The 14,734-nt window shown below is 41.8% G+C and overlaps 1 protein-coding gene across 3 annotated transcripts in view; it reads right to left on the bottom strand.

The window, feature by feature from the left end:
* spidr (scaffold protein involved in DNA repair) overlaps positions 1–7,270 on the bottom strand; it is a 43,405-nt gene extending 36,135 nt beyond the window's left edge. For 2 of the 3 annotated variants that reach the window (XM_080476430.1, XM_080476431.1), the window contains exons 1-5: positions 7,101–7,270; positions 6,730–6,891; positions 5,959–6,022; positions 4,933–5,064; positions 3,969–4,108 (exon numbers count right to left, since the gene is read on the bottom strand). In XM_080476430.1, coding sequence (XP_080332556.1) covers positions 3,969–4,108; positions 4,933–5,064; positions 5,959–6,022; positions 6,730–6,891; positions 7,101–7,115 — 513 coding nt within the window. In that variant the 5' untranslated portion in view covers positions 7,116–7,270. The remainder of the gene's footprint in view (positions 1–3,968; positions 4,109–4,932; positions 5,065–5,958; positions 6,023–6,729; positions 6,892–7,100) is intronic. The other variant, XM_080476432.1, reaches the window with a different exon arrangement.
* Positions 7,271–14,734: the final 7,464 nt, after the last annotated feature.

Below are 14,734 nucleotides of genomic sequence, written 5' to 3'. Positions count from 1 at the left end.
TGAAACACATCGAGAATACCTCCGAAACAAGAACAGGTGAAGAGGAGAACTGATCCAGGAGACTTAACAAACTAGTGCAAAACGAGTCAAAAACAAAATACTGTCCTGAACCCGTTGATAACCGGGACAAAAAACTAACTAATGCAGAATCAGTTTGATAAAGAACCACAGACAAAAAGTACTGAAACATCTGAAAACACAGAGACAGTTGAAATGTGAATTTTTCTGCAGAGTGGACTAATCCAACTGGTCTAGAACTGATCCACTTCACTCCAGAACCAGTTTAACAAGGTGCAGGGAGTGTGGAACCAGAACCAGAACCAGAACCAGAACCAGAGCAGCTTTTGGAACCCCGTCCACAGTGAGTCAGAGCAGGACGGTTCGAGGACCCCCTCCGAGAGGCGTGTCTGTTTACACAGAGCAGTGACTCACTTTACTAATGTAGAGATCTGTGTGTGTGTGTGTGTGTGTGTGTGTGTGTGTGTGTGTGTGTGTGTGTGTGTGTGTTTGTTTGCATGTGTTGTATTGTTTGTGTTTTGTTTGTGTGTTGACTGAACGTGTTATTTGTTGTGCGGTTTTTTTGTGTTGGCTGTGTATTTTCTGTGTATGTATTGTGTGTGTTTGTGTTGTGCTGTTTGTGTGTTGACTGTGTCTTGTTGTGCTTTTATTTGTGTTGTTTCTATGTTGTTGTTTATGTTGTGTGCACAGTGCTGCATCTTCCTCAGATAGCTGCTCCACAGTGAAAAAGCCTGTTATTAGTGTGTGTGTGTGTGTGTGTGTGTGTGTGTGTGTGTGTGTGTGTGTGTGTGTGTGCGCGTGCAGATTTACTCATTCTCCACAGTTCCTTCTATATTTATTGTTCTTTGTGTGTTTCTGCTGCTATTTGTGTTGATGTTGTGTTGTTTGTGTGTCATGCTGTCTGTGTACGTATTGGCTGCGTTGTTTGTTGTGCTATTTGTGTGTGTTGTTTGTGCGTGCTGGTTGTGTGCTTTTGGCGTGTTTGCGGTATATTGTGTATCTGTGTATTGGCTGTGCATGGTGACTGTGTTGTTGTTGTTGTTGTTGTTTATGTTGTGTGCACAGTGCTGCATGTGCCGCTGACAGCTGCTCCAGTGAACCAGTCTGATATGTGTGTGTGTGTGTGTGTGTGTGTGTGTGTGTGTGTGTGTGTGTGTGTGTGTGTGTGTGTGTGAGCGTCGGAGCCGCTCCGTGACGAGCGTCAGCCCTCGGCGTTGGACAACAGCCCCCCCCCCCCCCCCCCCCTCAGAAAGCTGATAGCAGCAGATTAAAGTGTGGCAGGAGGAAGCAGCAGGGTCTGCGGCTCCGATGTTAATCTCCCGCCAGGTTTCCTCTGCAGCCTCCAACAATGCAGCACCAAGTGAGTGTGGGAGGACGGGCCGACCTGCTGGAGCGTCTGAACATTAACCTGAACGCTCGCCACTCCTCCTGCATTCCCCCGCGCCGCGCCGGCCCTGCCTTCAGCAAACAGCAACTCAACAACCAGGCAAGACGCTGCAGCACCTCGGGAAACACAACTTACAACGAGACCAAAAAGCACTCCCAAAAGTTGTTCATAACTAGTCCACAACTAGCCGGAATCTAGTGCAAAACTACACGCAACTAGTCACAAAACTGGAAAACAAAGAGTCAAACAACTAGTCATAAAGCTAGTCACAATACTGCTCGTAAAATCCAGCGTGCAACTAGTCTCAAACCTCGTCCACAGATGGTCAACATGTGTCCATAACTAGTCACAACACTAGTTATGAACAAGATTTATGACTATTTGTTGTCCAGTTTTGTGACTAGTTCTGCACTAGCTATGCATTTGTTTATGGTTAATTGTAGACTAGTTAACTAGTTTTGTGAGTAGTGATGGACTAGTTATGGACACGTGTTAACGATCTGTGGGCTAAGTTTAAGGCTAGTTATACGCAGGATTTTAGGACTAGTATTGTGACTTGCCACACATGAATGCAAAACTAGTGAAGAACTACCCGCAACTAGTCACAAAACTGGAAAACAAATATTCAAACAACTAGTCATAAAGCTAGTCCATAACTAGTCACAATACTAGTTGTAAATCCGGCATATAACTGGTCCCAAAACTAGTCTACAGGTAGCCAAGACTAGTCTACCACTCACAAAACTTGTCCATAACTAGTGCACAATTAGTACACAATTAGTATTAAACTACTGCAAAACTACTAACTAGAGACAAAACTGGAAAACAAGTAGTCAAACAACTAGTCACAAAATTCGTCCATAACTACTCACTAAACCCGTCAAAAAAACTTGTCACTTAGTAGTAAACAATTAAGCATAAAATAGTGTAAAACTGCTGCCAACTAGTCACAAAACTGGACAACATATAGTCAAACAACTAGTCATAGAGCTAGTTCATAACTAGTTGCAATATTAGTCATAAATCCAGCACATGACTAGTCCCAAACCTCACCCATAGATAGTAAACACTGGTCCATAACTACTCGACGACTAGTCCACCACTATGCACAAAACTTGTTCATAACTAGTCCACAATTAGCCATAAACAAGTGCAAACCCTCCACTAGTCCACAGATCAACACTAGTCCAGATCTAGTCACACAACCAGGTCATTCACCTGGTTCATAACTAGTCCATAACTAGTCTAAAATAAGTTCATAGGTAGTCCGCAACTAAACAAATTACTTCATAACTACTAAAATACTAATCCCAAACTAGTCGAGGACTAGTTAATGAGTTACCAAACGTGGTCAAGTCCAGAGTCGGTGCAGAACAAGATTAAATCCAGTCACTAACTAGTCCTACGAAGTAAAACAAAACCAGGAAATTAAATCATCATGTCAAACCAGTGAAGCATCTGAAATCTTCCCACATTAAATTCATATTTTCTCTGCAGGTTGTTTATTTGTGGTTTTATTCTCGTTAGTTATATCAGTATTTATTTTATTTGATGTTTGAAACTTCCTAAAGTTTTTTTTTTTTTTTTTTTTAATATCTTGAGTCTGATGCAGCTCTGATAACACGGTGTGAGTTTCTGATTCCTCATCAGAGTCACTAACCAGCCGACAGTCATGTTTGTCAGGTGGTGAGACTGTGGAGCATCTGCAGGCAGATTGAAGCCGGACTCTGGCTGCAGAGCGCCACCCGCTGCTCTGATGCGGAAGCACAGGAAGCGTCTTCTGGAGCTTTTCAGGCTCCAGTCGAAGGTTCAAGAGGAGAGAGAAGTGTGTTACTGACCTCCAGGAAAAGTGACTCATGTTCCTTTTGGTGAGAAAACACTCAAACCGCCACTCAGCCATTAATTAAAAACACTTGGGAGTCAGAACAGCAGCGAGGAGAGTAAGGAGATCTACTGCGCCACCGAGAGGCCGTGGACACACATTACACTCTGAAGAAGAGACCTGCGCTCATTATGTGGAAGTTATGATGAATTTTCTTTCTTTATTTTGTGCATATTTTCACTGTGATTTTATTACAGGCGGCTTCAGTAAATTATGATTGAATTACATAAAGCAGATCTTTAAAAACAAGTTAAATATAAATACTTTATAATATTAGAATTGTCTACTCTGATAATGTGTTTTAGAATACAATAACTCACAACAGTTATACTTTAATACAAACAATCAAAATTAAGTGAATTTACAGATAATACATAAAATGTAAAGGGAATTATAATTTTCACTTATTGAATAATTTAACAGGAATTTTACATTTCTATTTATTTTCTAGATTTTAGTGTTTGAGATATGTAATAAGGCTGTGATATCTTCCGTGTACGTTAGATTATATTCAGCATGTCTTTCTTCGTTGTATTTTTTTAATGCTTATATGTATTGGAGGTTATTTTATAACTTTTGTAGGATTTTGTTGACTTTGATTAGACAAATTCTTCCGTCTCCTAAAATCTCCCTCTGACATTTAAAAACACAGAATAAAGAATCAAACAGTGACAGACTCACTTCTTCATTCCGAGGCGACAGACCAGGTTTTTCTTCTTCACACGATTCCGAGTCGCAGTCAGAAATTTGCTGCCCTTCGTCTCTCTCCTGACGCTCGCCCGGCGACTCGTCGCTGTCGGATTCGATGTCCGGGGGCTCGTCTGACGACGCCAAGGACAAACAAAACAAAACAAAACAAAACAAAACGCTGTCAACAACAAACACTTCTCACAGGAAACTGTTGATTCTCTGACAGTGTCTGTTGCTGCAGGCTGGACCAGGAGCGCTCCCGTTGTTCTCGAAACTCCCAGGACTGTATTGTAGGAAAGTAAAACCGATTTATATTGATGATTTGTTAAAATCATAGTGTAATACATAATTTCGCAGGTTTTGTTTACAGAACAGCGATAACGTGACTCCAATCAAACAGAACATGAACACAATCATCAGTTTGTACTCATGATTGCAACAATTTTAATTACATTTTCTGAAATGTTAACGAACCACACAATTCTATTCTGCCATATCTGCAATACTACATTCAGCCACAAGAAGGTGTAAAGAGTCGGTCCTCAGTCCAGTGCTCCTGAGTGGTATGACTTAAATCTTAAAGATATTTTTAAACTCTGTACCATAAAATATAATCAAAACTCTAATTTTTCTGATATTTAGGTGGTCTGGTTAAATAGAATTTAAATATATAAATTAAAAATCAGATCTTGGGATAGCTTTTTTTTTAATGACTAACCCTAATGAAATATTTCGGTTTGTATGTAATTTTCACTCTTTAAATTTAGAAATTAAGACATTTTCCATTGTCTTCTAACGTTTGGAAGTTAATGTGTGCGAGGGGTTGAAATACAGAATTTAACAGAGATGAAAAGTTCCCCTAAAATGAATGTAAACGATTAAACCAATTATACACAGAGATAAAAGTCATGAGAGCTCATGTTATCTGGGTGACGGTCTGCCAGGTCATCCGTACCTCTCTGAGATGTGGCAGTAGGTGGCGCTCTAGTGGTGCGACAGGGAACCAAGGGTCTCTCACTGTCGGACGGGTCGCTGTCACTGGAGCTCCAGGAGATATGAACCGACTCCTCGCTGCGACCGCTCGGCCCTGACGACCACAAACACATCACTTCCTGTCAGAGTACCAGATTACTGAACTTCTTCTGGTCAGAAAGTGTAAGTTCACTTCCTTTTCTGGTGATTATCTGAGATCCATGACTTTTTGTTTTTCAACTTCAGCTTTTATTTTACTAATCTCTGGTTCCGATTCTGTTACAACAGCAGGACGTTCGTGAGGCAACGTTGGATTTGGTTTTGGTCCACAGGCCGTACGTCTGCTGTCTGAGAACCATTAAATGAGGTTTGGAGTTCCAGAGGGATCAACTCTGGGTCCTCTTTATATTTCAATTTACTCCCTTTGAGTTAATAAATCAGGGAACCTCACCTGTATAGAAAGTGACCGTCGACATTTCAGAAGCATTTCTCACTTCTATCATCGATCTTGAATAATTTTTATGCACAATTTGTAGAAAAATAAGACATTAAGCAACTTAATTTGTGTTGACCCCCCCCCCGGCCTGCTCAGTTGGTAGAGCATGACTCTCAATCTCAAGGTAGAGGGTTCATATCCCACGCCGGGCGCCACCTTCCTGTGGGCTCACCAGGTTCTTAATGGTGCAATGTGATCTGGGTGACGGTGCTCAGACTGACACCACCACCACCCGGAAACGGATAAGAGGGAGGAGATGGACGGACGGATGGAATTTGTGTTGACAAAAAAGAATTGTTTAATTTAATTTAATCAGTTAAGTACAATTATTAGAAACATGAATGATTAAATAAACTAAATACATAAATGTGTAAAATTGTCAAAATTAGGAGGAAATAAGTTTAAATGTCCTCAAAAAGATGTAAAAATATTAATAAATTTTTTTAAAGCAGTTATTTTGATAAAAAACATTATTCTATTAACTAAGCGGTCTGTTTCTTCACGTAAAATTACCTGAAGCATTAAACTGAGCCAGTTTGCTGACAGACGAAAGTTTTCTCCCTGAAGTCAGAAGTTTCTGCAGAAAAATAGAGATTACAGTGATATGAATACTGCAGTAGATTACAGTGATATGAATACTGTAGTAGGAGATTACAGTGATATGAATATTGTAATAAGAGATTATAGTGATATGAATACTGCAGTAGGAGATTACAGTGATATGAATACTGTAATAAGAGATTACAGTGATATGAATACTGTAGTAAGACATTACAGTGACATGAATACTGTAGTAGGAGATTACAGTGATATGAATACTGTAGTAAGACATTACAAATACTCGCATTAACGTGACTAAGAAGTATAAGTATACAGTAACCAGTGAGTAACTAATCTGTCAGTTTGACCCTCATGTGGTGAATTTTAATTATGTACATTTTTGTAAAAAACGTTTATAAATATACAAGAACTACAGTAATGGGTATACCTGTAACTAACATCTCTTGCAACAATTTCCTTGAAAACATTAGATAAGATGGTATAAAACACTACTTGTAATGTGTTACTTTCACCACTGAAAGCATATTACTTAATGTTTACCTGCAATCTGAGTAATCTTTGAGAGTACTAATGAGTATTTTTGAGCAACATTACTAATTAATCATGTAACTAAGTGCTGATTCTTTACAGAATCTCGTTACAACTTGCAGGGACGTAACGTAACATTAGCTGTACTGGAGTACTCGGTCCTCTTCCCTCTGTCAAGAGTCAGGTTGTCCTCACCTCCATCACCGGAGTGTCCAGGAAGCTGTCCCCGCACTGCTGCCAGCTGCGGGCGGAGGACTCTGAGGACAGGGCCGGGGGATCCCGGCTCGCTCTGCCCGACGCAGGGCGCACATCGTCGGGGAAGAGGACGCAGCGGAGGTCCCTGGAGGTTTTTTGTCGCTGCGGGGGAAGTTTCATTCAGTTAGAGAGCGGAACTCCTAAAGGCCATACTAAAGACTATAAACTCCCCTTGGTTGTGCATGAATGTGGTTTAATGTGGAATAAATGTACTTTAACGAAGTGACTCCGCTCCTCGCCGCTGCGGCGGGCGGCCCCGGTTACCCCGGGGAGCTAACGCTAACTACCTGGTGCGGTGAGGAGCTTCTTACCTTTCTGGATGACATGAAGGCAGGGACAGTCCCCAGTCGGGTTTATGGGATTAATATTCTTTAATCACAGCAGCAGACAGTGAAGTTAAAGTATTTCACTTCCCCGCCAGGAGCCGCCGGTGTGTCGCGTGATTAAAAGCTAACGGACCAACCAGCGTCCTTCGCGTTCTGCAAGGGTTCGTTTCATTATTGTCACCGGCGTGTCCCGGTGTACAGGCGGCAACACTCAGGGGAAGTCTGAAGACAAAACACTGAGTGAAACAACTTTTCCAGACAATTAAGTAAAAAATCTTCACACACTTATTGTAAGCAGGCAAAATATTCCGTTTTGTCGTTGTTTTGCGTCTCTTTACTGTACTTTTACATCTGTTTGTTGTAGTTTTGTTGTTTCTTTGCACCGTTCTGCATATAGACAAAACTTACACTACACAATGAATGAATAATGACACAAAAATACAACTTAAGAGATAATTAAATGATAATTAAACTCGTCCAGTCTTAAAATAGGTGAAAAATGTTTTCTGTTCACCTTTTTTCCAATAACAATTTAAGCAAACATCTACAATTGCTATCAAGGTCACGTAACCTGAACTGGAAGGTAACTATAAACTACTACTACATTTATAGATTCTACCAAACTGACTTTTTCTTCTAAAATCCTGGGCGTCAATTTTGATGTAAATCAAAATAAGGATCTCATGTACTCATTCAGAATTTTGCTTTTAAAAGCTAAAGAAACAATAAGAGCCTCCGCGATGGAAGTGTAACTTACCAGTATAACGGGAAGGAGACAAAAAGGTTTAAACCCCTGGGAAAACTCAATATTCACAACACAAATATGTTAAAGTAGATTCATCAGTATGGTCATAACAAAAGCTTATATCTGCTTTGGTTGCTCCTCATGTCAGTTTTCTGCTGCAATCTTCTGGAATCATGCAGATCTTCAAACGTTCTGCATTTATTCCAGAAATACCAATAAAGAATGATCTCTGCACTTGCTTTTAGCTTTTATTGCCTTTTTTTCTTAATATATTGCTTTTAAGGTTGTGTGACACTGTTATTGGCGTGCGCACACGCACGCACACACAGAACTATACACTTTATTGACTGCCACTGCCTATTATAAACATATGAAATTGGCCGCCATCTTGGATGAGGACCCGCTTCTCCTTCATTACGTTCACTTCTGTTGTTGAGAAACGACGTCTTTACACAAAATCTGAATTCATCATATTGCGCCCATTTATTCTAAGCTACTAAACTATCATTAAACTGTTGGCATGTTTTCTTCAGATATTTCTTCAAACCTCGACAAGTTGAAAAATAAGCGCAAATTCAACATGTCTAACACAAAATCCATTAAAAATACATTTAGTGTATATTTAAGTGTCACATAGTAAGTATATCTATTATCTATGTTAGAAATTAAGACTATTATATATATTTAAGTCAAGTCTCTACACTACACTCCAATCACAGTAAATAAATAAAGAACTTTGTTTCCATGTCATCCTGGGGACCGGGTTGTGGCTGTCGTCCGGCCCGGTTTGGCCCCCTGGTCCAGATGTTCGCTCTCACCTGTGGTCCCGTTTCCCTTTTCCGTCCAATCAGAGGAGAGTATCGCGGTTGCTAGGTAGATTAGGTGTCCGGTAAACTACAGTTAAACTCAGCAACGGAGCACAATATATTTTTCTTTAAGGAATTAATTGTTTATAAATCATTTTAACAGTAGCTTTTATAATTATGTTTTTAATTACAGTGGACTTGAGAAGGTGCGCGACTTCAGCAAACACCAATTAATTAACATAATCGATCGTACGGCCACCGACTTAAAATCAACAAATCGATTTTTCTAAAGCGTCTCGTGGCGGAGCCGTTAAACGCCATAAGCTGTTGTAGATGAGCAGAGCTGTACCAGTTAAAGTGTTCAGTTTGACCAGAGTTTGAGTTACCTGGACAGACCAGCTGATCTCAGGTGAGGCGATGCTAACAGGTTAGCTGATCCATCGGATCCCTGCACTTTAAACTACTTCCGGTACAGAGAATTTCAGTTTTTTTGGTTGGGGGACGATCTCTGTGTGGAAACCGTGACATCGACGTTAAAGTGTTTTTAAATAGACGTTAAGTTACGACGTGATCTTCTTCCAGGTGTGATCAGTGACGCTACAATAGAATAGAATAGAAATACTTTATTAACCCTACAGGAGATGGGGAATCAAACCAAGATAAGACTTTTCAGTCGTCGTTACAGCCCCTATCAAAGTAAATACATTTGAACAAAAAAATCATTAAATCTAATGTTTTACTAACAGAACAGTCCACAGTCAACGGTTTTTATGTGATTATGTGTCTTAAATGTACTTAAAACACGTTTTTATTTTCAATTCTTGAGCCAATGCAACAATATTTATGAGACAGTAAAAAGAACTGTACATGGGGGAGAATGTTAGTATATTTTATGTAACTGTTTGGGTCTGAACGTGTATATTGGGAAGGGGTGCACCATCTGTATGAATGCAATACTTATATATATATATATGATGTCTTCAATATTATATGATATTCTTACTGGATGAATGTAATTATGTAAAGTTATATATTTTTAATACAGGAAGATGAATAAGATGACTATTGAATATTGGGGAAAGAATAGTATTGGATAAGTTTTACTTCCTCCTACCCCTTTTCAGGTGTCAGTTAGATACAGTATGTATATGTGGATGTTTCTAAGTATGTGTGTATGTATAGTCAAATAATAATAGTATATTATCTATTTTGTGCAAATATATTTTTAAATAAAACACAAATGCATTTATTTGTATTAGTAAGGTTTTTTTTTGTAGGTTTTATCTATCTATGTATCTATATCTATATATCTATATCTATCTATAATAAGAAAGAAACAGTTTGCTTGAGGTTTTCTTCAGATTTTTGTCCTCGTTCTGTGCCTCGTTTTCTCAGCTGCAGTTTCACGTCGTCGAGATTCAAACCAGCGGCCGAGATGAGCAGAAGAGGCCGATCAAAGTTAGAGGATTCACAATAACACACACCGGTCACACACCCACAACTTCACACACTCAATTTTCACAAATATAACTTTTTTTTTTCGGGGCAGATTAAACTCAGAATTCAGGATTCTGGTTTTTCAGGATTGGCTCCTCAAGACAAATCACATTAAACATGAGTATTATTGAAAGTAAAGTAGATTTTCCACATTTAGTCATTTCTAATTGAAGGAAAACCCCATAATATACCAATATATGTCATCACTAACCTCTACTGGTTTTCCATCTTTGTGCCACAGTTTTGTGCAGAGGGCAGTAACGCTGAGGAACGACTCATATGAAGCTTTTTGTTGTGTGAGACTCTGCTGATCGGCTGTGATGTTGTTTTCTTCAATCTTTCAGGAAGAATTCTGCCTCCGGCTTATTGGGAAACAATCCCCTGCGCAAACGTCCTCACAGAGTCGCTCAACTGAAGTCCCGATGGACGGAACAGGAGGTGAAGATCGGCTTCAGTCGAGTTTATTTCCCACAATTCATTTCTTTCTCCTTCGTCTTAACAGTCAGGACAAGTGAGGAGATGATGATGATGATGATGATGATGATGATCTTCCTTGTCAGGATGAGAAGTTGTGCGACCTGGTGAAATGTTTTGGATTGAACAGCTGGCCTTCAGTCTCCTCTCACTTCAGTGTGAGTATTAAAGAGTTTACACTCTTACATGTTTATAACACAGATGATCTGTCGTTACTTTAGAATTGATCTTTAGAATTTAGTTTCTGTGTCAACATCTCGCCAGAAGAAGCTCGCAAACCCAAACGACCCCTTGGTCGTCTGCAGTTTATTTTCTCCTCTTGATATTTTCACCCATTTAATGTCGTCGGCTTTCTAATTTTCCTCTCCCAGTTTATTTAATTATTGTTCCTCATTCCTACTGTCTAGATAGAGCTGCTCAGGCTGGTTTAATCTAATAACAGTTGTAAAGTATTTGGATGTGTGATAACTGCAAATATTATATGTAGCACAACAAAGGTATTGTATGTTATCCCCCCCCACCCCCTCCCCCCCAAACCTCTCTTCTCTTCTCTCTCTCATTGAGCGTTCCCCCCCTGGTCGTGTACAGCAGCCATGCCAACTTCTGACGGAGGAGGCAACAGGAGGAGACTCCAGGTCTCTCCCTGTTGCAAGACCAAAAACTGTTCTGCCTCCGAAGGCTCTCAGTCACATCATATTGTTGGCCCAAGCTGCCGAACAGGACAAGGGCACGAGAAAAAAATAAAAATAAATAATAATATTATTGTTCCTCATGAATCATTTGTATTCCAAGCTGTGAGTCCAAACCAGCTGATCTGATCCCAGGACACACACAGTCGCACACACTCACACGTACACACAATTGAATACAATTACAAGTAATGTTGCTCAACCCTGAAAAACATGTGTAATAAATATGCAAAATGTTGTGGTGTGTGTGTGTGTGTGTGTGTGTGTGTGCGTGTGCGTGTGTGCGTTCTCTCAGGGTAAGAAGTCCAACACTGAGTGTCATCATCGCTGGAGGCTGATCCAGAACCCGGAGCTGGCCCGCGGTCCGTGGACTGAGGAGGAGGATCGAAAGGTGTCACAGTTTGATCTGAGAGTGTGTGTGAGTGAGAGTGAGTGTGAGAGTGTGTGAATGAAATGTGTCCTTGACACCGGTGACGTTCCCTTGCTGTACAGGTGAAGGACCTGGTTCAGAAGTACGGGGTGAAGAGATGGTCGTTCATCTCCAAGATGGTGAAGACCCGGAATGGGAAGCAGTGTCGCGAGCGCTGGTGTAACCACCTGAACCCGGTGGTGAAAAAGAGCGAGTGGACCGAGGAGGAGGACTGCGTAATCATACAGTCCCAGAGGAAGCTGGGAAACCGCTGGGCCGTCATCGCCAAGCTGCTGCCCGGCAGGTAGGTGGAGCTAGAGGAACACCACCTGGACTCTGACATCCAGGTGTGTAACTCCGTCTGTCTGCTCTGTTTCCACTTGCAGGACCGATAACTGCATTAAAAACCATTGGTACTCCACTTTGAAGAAACAGTTGGAGAAGGTGAGACACTTCACCACCTCCTCCTCCCTCCGAGGTCCTCCTCCACCCAGAACCCCGTCAGCAGGGTCACCCAGCAGGTTGATGGTCCTACCTGTGAAAATGTGTCCTCTACAGAAACAGCGTCAGTCCAGTGTCAAGCATGAATCCAGCTGCTCCTCCAGCGACCAAAGTGTGTGCTCCACCTTCGACCGCGGCTCCACCTTCGACCGCGGCTCCACCTCCGACCGCGGCTCCACCTTCGACCGCGGCTCCACCTCCGACCGCGGCTCCACCTTCGACTCCTCGCTGAACATGAACGAGCCCGTAGAGGAGGTAACTAACAATCCCCAGTTCATCTGTTGAGTCACTGATGTGACCCTCTGTCTCATAACCAGTGATGCCGGTAACAACTTACTCTCATATGACCACTTTTATTAGTAACGAGTGATCTAACACATTACTATTTACAAACCAGTAATCAGATTAAAGTTACTTATCCAAGTCACTGTGCGTTACTATTGAAGCGTCCAGCAGGACGAGTTTCTGGTCTGTAAAGATGCTTTATTATTAAACAGAACCAGTATGCTGCTTTGTTCTCCGCCAAACACCCAAAAACACACACACACACACACACACACACACACACACACACACACACACACACACACACACACAGAACGCTCACCTGACCCGCCCCCTTCTCCACTCTCAGCCAATCACAGGCCAACTCGCTCTAACAGTGCGTTCAGGTGACACAATTAAAAGGTCGCTCAGAGCAGGCAGTGCAAATAAATCAATAAATAGATAAGTAGTGCAACAACAACGTCACCGGGTAAATAAATACCAGTAATAGTAAAAATGGGATAATAAAACCATGAGTCAGATATAAATACAATAAAGAAAGAAGGTCAAAGGTTAAATATGTCCCAGCAGGAGGTCAAAAGTTAAATATGTCTCAACAGGAAGTCAAAGGTTAAATATGTCTCAGCAGGACGTCAAAGGTTAAATATGTCCCAGCAGGAGGTCAAAGGTTAAATATGTCCCAGCAGGAGGTCAAAGGTTAAATATGTCCCAGCAGGAGGTCAAAGGTTAAATATGTCTCAGCAGGACGTCAAAGGTTAAATATGTCCCAGCAGGAGGTCAAAGGTTAAATATGTCTCAGCAGGAAGTCAAAGGTTAAATATGTCTCAGCAGGAGGTCAAAGGTTAAATATGTCTCAGCAGGAGGTCAAAGGTTAAATATGTCTCAGCAGGAAGTCAAAGGTTAAATATGTCTCAGCAGGAGGTCAAAGGTTAAATATGTCTCAGCAGGACGTCAAAGGTTAAATATGTCTCAGCAGGACGTCAAAGGTTAAATATGTCTCAGCAGGAGGTCCGGCAGAGATCAGAACTGAGTTTTTGGTCAAATCAGTTGTTATTTTCATGTTGAGATGGTGGAGGATGTTGTCAGCAACCGCTGAAAGTAACTAAAAAAGTAACTTGTAATCTAACTCATTTTTAAAAACAAGTAATCAGCAAAGTAACTAAGTTACTTTTAAAGGAGTAACTAGTAATCAGTAATCGTATTACTTTTTCAAGGTAACTATGGCAACACTGACTATAACACGCTAAACCCTTCGTCTCGTCTATTTCCTCCCGGACGTCGTGGTGGACACTTCCTGACCTTGTGATGAAAGCAGGAGTCGTCCAGCAGCGACTCAAAGGAAGAGTCGTCTCTCCAGGAGCTTTCAGTCGTCTCCTCCAGCTGGAGCCATGAGGCCGTCAACCGCTCGGGCCCACGTTTCAGCAGCGGCGCCGTAAGACGACCTCCTTCACACTCCCAACCCAACCGAGACCCAACCAGAGTCCTCACAGGAAGTGTGTGTGTGTGTGTGTGTGTGTGTGTGTGTGTGTGTGTGTGTGTGTGTGTGTGTGTGTGTGTGTGTGTGTGTGTGTGTGTGTGTGTGTGTGTGTGTGTGTGTGTGTGTGTGTGTGTGTGTGCGCGCAGATGGCAGTTATGGATCTGAGCGCCAACATCATCATCATCCCCGGTTCCATCACCAAACTGTCCTCCTCCCAGAACCACAGCCGCTGCCCTCGCTGCGGCGTCTGGTACATGTGTGTGTGAGCAGCTGAGTTATCGTCTCGTCACACTGACGTCCATCTTCAGTTGTAGTTTTAAAAACTTGTGTTCAGGACGCCCGGAGAGCTCAGAGACATGTTCCAGGTCGCCAAGGAGTCGCAGCTCCAGATGCCAGCGACTCTGAAGATGGACCAGGGCTCAGAGACGGCGTCTGTGAAGGTGATTTCAGGTTTTCTGTCCCCGAGTCCGAGTCAGCAGGACATCCTGTTCAGCTTCAATGTGCTGCGATCCTCACCTGAGATTAAACACGATGCGTCTGCAGATCACACAGGTGAGCTCGGAGTCGAGCGTCACCGTGGACGTCCTCAACCAGGTCAACACTCTGGAAGCTCTGAGCGTCTCTCCATCTCAGGTGAAGACCACACAGAGCTCTGCAGAAACAATACAGACACCCCCCCTCACTCTATTATTTTTTTAACGTTTACATTTATAAATCATATTTATTCACAGGTTTA

Source organism: Lipophrys pholis, assembly GCF_963383615.2.
Source record: "Lipophrys pholis genome assembly, chromosome: 1".
In the NCBI taxonomy this organism is placed as follows: Eukaryota; Metazoa; Chordata; class Actinopteri; order Blenniiformes; family Blenniidae; genus Lipophrys; species Lipophrys pholis.
This window is presented reverse-complemented; position numbering and strand designations above follow the sequence as displayed.